This window comes from Anneissia japonica, unplaced genomic scaffold (assembly GCF_011630105.1).
Source record: "Anneissia japonica isolate Jap-2015-1 unplaced genomic scaffold, ASM1163010v1 scaffold287833_len2544123_cov190, whole genome shotgun sequence".
In the NCBI taxonomy this organism is placed as follows: Eukaryota; Metazoa; Echinodermata; class Crinoidea; order Comatulida; family Comatulidae; genus Anneissia; species Anneissia japonica.
Window position 1 is genome coordinate 2,320,708 of NW_022757233.1, and position 6,094 is coordinate 2,326,801.

Below are 6,094 nucleotides of genomic sequence, written 5' to 3' on the forward strand. Positions count from 1 at the left end.
TGGAGGATGTTAGAAAGAAGTTGAACTATTTGAAGAGGAATGATTTAAGAGTAGATTTGAATAATTGCGGATCAGAAATGATACGTAATTGAGGAGGCAGAGAGTTCCAGAGTTTAGGAGCAGAGAAAGAAAAAGAGCGTTGACCGGTACGAATATGCTTGACTCATGGAGTAACAAGTTTGAGGGATTGAGAAGAACGTGTAATAAAAAGATGAAATGGACCTCCAAAAAACTCCAGGGAGCTTCATCAACATCAATTATAGAGTACAACAGTCGTGTTGTTACAACAGGTTGCACCCTTTGTTGTTAACCAGACGTTGGTTACCGTTTATTATGCCTGAATGACTATATAATCTTAATGGTTTAGAATAGGCTTTCTGGAATACTGTAGGCATTTTAAAACCAAAATCATCAAAATGTACTAAAAACACAAAAAGCTTGCATTATATTAGTTATCGAACACACATTTAATCAATTAAAATTTACAAAGAAAAACTAAGATACAACATCTTAATAATTATGTTAAAAATTGGAATCAACGGTTTGTCAGTGGGAAAATGGCGTCTGGTTGAAAACGCATTGTGTCGCCAATAGCAATGGAGTAGTATCATGTGGTATCGTTATTAACATCTTTTCCATCAAGATAAAGAAATCAAACTGAATTATACTCACCAGACTCCAATCTGAACATCATCAGTTGAAGTTAATTTGAAATTATGAACTCCTTCAATGTTGTACTTGGAAGGCTGATTAAAGTCCAAAATGAAGGGGTAATGAACTAAAACAAGATAACATATTCAAAATCACTTTAAGTCTTATAATTTTAAGCTGAAAATGCACATTAAATGCTAACAGCATCATATTACAGAAAGAACTACAATAAGAAATCATATACCTGAACTTAAAAAAATTAGCTCTCGTGAAACAAATGGTAGGTAGTGTAAAACTGCTGGTACTGAAATGTATACACCAACAAGTCCAATTGCTACGTATTTCAAAAACCGTGGCAGACGCAAACTGAAAGATAATTTAAAGTTCAATTAATATGTTAAATTCATAATACGACTACTGGCAATACAAAATCTTCAGGGCTGAAAGGTATAGGTAAATTTAGTTCCATGTCCCAAACCAAAAATACACTATCATCAGTGTAGGTGTGTGTATCTAGGGAGTCTTGAAATGGGATGGGGGAGGGGGCTGATGGAGGGGAAAGAAACAATGGCGTACCTAGGTTGTACGTGGGTGGCGCACCCCCCCCCCAAAAAAAAAACATGGTCAAGTAGTTAAAAATCACCTAAATTCACCTTATTTTGCAAATTAGCACCCCTCAACTGACCATAGAGATCTCCCACTTCACCTATGCACCCCATCCCCCCCCCAGGATCACTATTTCATACGCCACTGGCAAGAAGGGAATTAAGTTTGGTCACTCGATGATTAAGTGAAGGGGTGCTTGCTCGTAAAATATGAGTGTAATTTTTTTGACTTTGAAAATTTTCAATGGGGGAGACGACTGGGTTGGGGAATGACTGGGTTGGGGGGGGGAAGCTTTTTTAGACATGCTGGTCAAGCTAGTTACCTAAGCCTAATCCACTTCTCTCTAGGCCTACACCAAGCCATTGTTCTCCAGGATGAGCTACCACCCGCATTTTCATAAAGAAATGTAATCTACCCATTTATTATACCCCCATTACCAAACCCGTTTTCATTTTTAATATCCCTGTCTTAATACTTTCTAACCTATAATCCTGCATCCTGTGCCTACGATCGATCTTATGTTCTATTTTTACCACCGTTCTATTCATTTTTACAGTAATAAATACCTCTGACTTTATCACACGTTTATCCGGTTGATTGTATTGTTATTTGATCCACTGATGTCAGTGATTTACATGCTTTATATAGTGTACATAATAATTTAACCTTCTTTTGTCAGCTGGCTTTTCCATACTTTATCCTCGAGCAGCCCCCACCATCCACTCATGCTTTGCGTCAGATATACTATTATATTTTAGTTTTTATTTTCAATCTTTCGACAAGAAACAACAAAAAAGGTAAAAAGGAGTGCCAAAAAAAAAAAAAAAAATTTTAAAATCTGTCATAACTGTTAGGTGATATTCTGAAACCCCTGCTAACAAAGACATGCAACACAAAAAACAAGGGGAAACAACAAAGGGAACAAACTACGGTAAACATCTGCACAGGTCCTCTCTAGATAAATACGCCACTATGACCAAAGCAGAGTAGGCTGCACCTTTGTATTTCTATCCACAATGGCGAATAGGTAATTCAACAAACTGTTTTACTTTTAATAGCGGTTTGAAATTCGGCAGAAACTGGGTTTTTCGCCAAAAGTGGGTTTTCATATTTTTCGGCCGGTAAAATGGCATTCAGCAAACTGGGTTTCGGCAAAAATGGACTCCATGCTGCATTTTTCTCCGTTAGCACAAATGGTCCATAGTACCCAAGTTTTTGAGAAAAAAATCTAGCAATAAATTTTGCTAGTTTGTTGAAGAGCTATGGGTTCTTAAATTTACTTATTGCCACTGAAGCCCATGAGATCATTAAGTTTATAAGTGAGAGTTTGTAATAGGTTGCCTGTTTAAATTCCAATGGCTTTAATGTCAAAAGCCAGCCATTTCTGAGGACTACTCCCAATGGACTTTAGAAAATTTTGCAATTTATTAAGGTTGTAATAGACCTGAATACTATTTAAAAAGATTTCTATTGACAAATTCTTGGTACAATACTACTATTTAGAAGCTGTGAGCTTTTTTATGCACAAGTTATAACGACTCGGACGCGACAAGTTTTTTTTTCTTCATTTTTTGTCAGGGATCTATAAAGTATACACTATAATAAAAATATAATTTCTTCATCTACAGCCCAAATACCGAAAGGTCCACTGATTAATCTCAGATAAGAAAGTATAATACATACTCCAAGTATTGAAATACACGCCATCGTGTTGGGATTCAATATTTCGACATTAATTATGTCATCACCATCATCAGCCCAAAAATTATAATTAAAATACAGCCCAAATTGTTTCTACTATGGTCAATAATCTAACACACCATGAAAGAATTAGTTTAGCTATACTAATTCCTCCATGAACACAATAGCTGTTAATGTCATGGTCTGATTAGCCTATTGGCTGGTAGCTCACTCTCAACCATCTCACTATGGACCATTTCTGCTAACAGGAACTTTTACTTCATGTCGAATCTTGCATTCGGCAGCTGTGTTTCGGCAAACTGGTCGAATACATGGTACAGTATGTGAAAGACTTATCAAATACATTTTTGATTTACCTTTCCTACCATTAGGGCACATGGAAAAATATTGTTAGATTATCACTCCAGCCACGTCAAAAATTTTGAAAATATTGATGCAGTATAAAAAACTTTATTTTTTGTCTCATTTTTTATTTCAAACATCAGCATAAAGTAAAAATGCAATTTTGTGTCTGGAAATACATTTTCTTTAAAAAAGTTTTCATACAATATTTACAATATTCTTGCCAAATAAAAACAGTCCCTCCCTCATCAATAAAAAAAAAATTATATTGTTCTGATTTAAAAAAAAAAACACAAAAAAACCACTAGGCCTACCCTTGAGTATTGCATAGGCCTAGGGTACTTTTACATATTAGACATATAGGCTATTTTTATCTATTTATGAACATGACAAAAAATTATTAGATTACAAATGCAATATCAGTCCAGACACTGACAAGCTAACCATGTATTTAAACGCATGGAGTATAAAAGCCTTCAGGCTGACATGTCGACCCACATGGCACACCATACATGATTTAACTTCCAGGGGACTTACTGTTTACTTAGAAAAGGCCGCCTAGGCCTAAGCCTATTAATTATTATCTAGCCTATACTAGGCTAGGTCTAGGTAACTGTATAATATTTTGAGGGATTGGCGGGACAGAAAGAGGAACAGCTACAATCTAACTCAGCCTAATTCTAATTTTGGACCGGTCCACGAGCCCGCAATACCTAGGCTAGGCCATACATACATGTTATGGCCTTTTAAAGAACCATATGCACTACGTTAATGAGGCAGTCCAAGTAAACAGGAACTGATCAATTCATACCTTTGGTATTTAAAATTGCTGCCGATTGGTAATTGTTTATCAGTTGGCGGTTCCTGGTTAACGCCATCAGACACTACAGTACGATGACCACTTCTCAAACGCATTTTATAAAGTTATATTAGATATATTCATGTAAACTAAAGAAACTAAAAAGATAAAGCATATCGTGTGGCGAGTGGTCAGGAACGACGCGACGCTATCTCGGTTTGTCGATCAGCTGTCGGTGAAGTATGAGGGGCCACGAGCGTTTTTATATGATACGAACGCCGGTTTTGACAGCTCACCTTTCGACGATCCAAATTGATGTTTGTAAAGTTGGTATCTAGTTCATATTCCTTGACTAAACAGATTTTTACTACTTTTTACTTTTGTAAATTAATATAAATAATAAAATATGCATTTTTTAGTCCTAAATAATAATAGGCCTTTACATTATTATTATTAATTATTATTATTATTATTATTATATTACGAAGTAATTGCTTTTGTTTTACAAGACCAATAAAAGTTCTGCCTTCTGTATTGTAAATCCGGTGTTATTTTCTACTAAGGCAGTGCCAGCTGGCCACGGGTGACAGGCCAAACCAATCCTCCGTCGAGACCAGTGGAGGCGCCAGGGCCTCAGATCATTTCGGCCGCCAGGTTTTTAACAATAGAAATTATGGCGCGCCAATAGAGTTCCATTGGTAGTGTGGTTATTGCAGGATGCGGAAGCGTAGGCAAATAATAATCTGGCCGTTTTTTAGGCCTACATATCTGTATGTAATGCATGCTTATGCCCATGTGTTTTTTATTAGGTAGGCCTATATATATTTATTTTTGTGTTAATAAAATATAATAACGCCTAATGATACCGTAATTATTCACATTTTATACTAGGCCTACTGTATTTTTCTGTAGAAAAAAGGCCTAGTTGTAGTTAATTTTAACTGATGATAGTCGTACACTAATGGTGTATCACTATAATGTAATTTTGTACTTTTTATCTTTGGAATGTTATAAACGGATGTTCGTTGTTATGAATTATTGTAACAATGAGTGCAGAAACTGATTTACCATGATAATGATTTTAATTTGTTCTTTACAGGTAGACGATGAGGGAAAATATATTCTGCCTAAAACTAGTTTGATTGATGGTTAATTATATGTTTTGTATTGTTTTATATATATATTTCGTGATATTAATTATGGCGGTACAGTATATGTATTGTAAATTGAAACACCTCACTACAAGACTCGCAAAAAATAGCAAAACTTAAACTGGTATAGTCTTTTTTTATTGATACTAAAGTTGTAACAATCACTGTAAATATTTAACTATATACTGAAACTTACATAATAAATACAAAAATAAGCAAATTTCCATAAATATCATATAGGAATTAAATATCAAATATTTTAAGGAATTATGTATGTATAATAATATTTCAATCATTTCATTTATATATTATAAGTCCATTATTATTAGACAATACTTTATGGGTGTTGTCTTCAACTTAATGCACGTACACTGTTAAAAATTTTCCTGTAAAAATACAGTCAAAATACGTAGCAGGTCGAAGTCCATGAAAAGTCGTATATAAAGATGTGGGTTACCCACATCTTTATATTTACACAAGTAATTAAAATTGTTTATTCACAGATTAATCTCACTGATAAACAATTCTACTATATTTGGCTGGTGCATATGAACTTCTATTTAAAGACATAATTTCACTATTTTCTTTCCAAAAATGTTATTAAACGTTAACTAGCACCTCATAACGACTTTTGAATGATCAAAATCGGCTCGGTATAACACATTTTACTGAGTACAAAATTTAAGTTAATTTTACCCCGCCGTTGTATTTAGGTACACGCTACAGTGCACACAATGAGCCAACAACTTGGATAGCAGAGTTCCGCATGAGTGATTCACCCCACATCTTTATATGTCTGAGTTAACGCATGAATGGTTTCATGGACCTTCTCAGGACTTTTTTC

General features: G+C 34.7%; 1 protein-coding gene across 4 annotated transcripts in view; it reads right to left on the bottom strand.

The window, feature by feature from the left end:
* The window catches only part of LOC117124528 (lysophosphatidylserine lipase ABHD12-like), a 39,274-nt gene that overhangs the window by 28,385 nt on the left and 4,795 nt on the right, over positions 1–6,094 (bottom strand). For 2 of the 4 annotated variants that reach the window (XM_033270781.1, XM_033270784.1), the window contains exons 1-3: positions 4,112–4,343; positions 896–1,017; positions 673–778 (exon numbers count right to left, since the gene is read on the bottom strand). In XM_033270781.1, coding sequence (XP_033126672.1) covers positions 673–778; positions 896–1,017; positions 4,112–4,215 — 332 coding nt within the window. In that variant the 5' untranslated portion in view covers positions 4,216–4,343. Of the gene's footprint in view, positions 1–672; positions 779–895; positions 1,018–4,111; positions 4,344–6,094 lie in introns of those variants that run through there. The other 2 variants (XM_033270782.1, XM_033270783.1) reach the window with 2 other exon arrangements.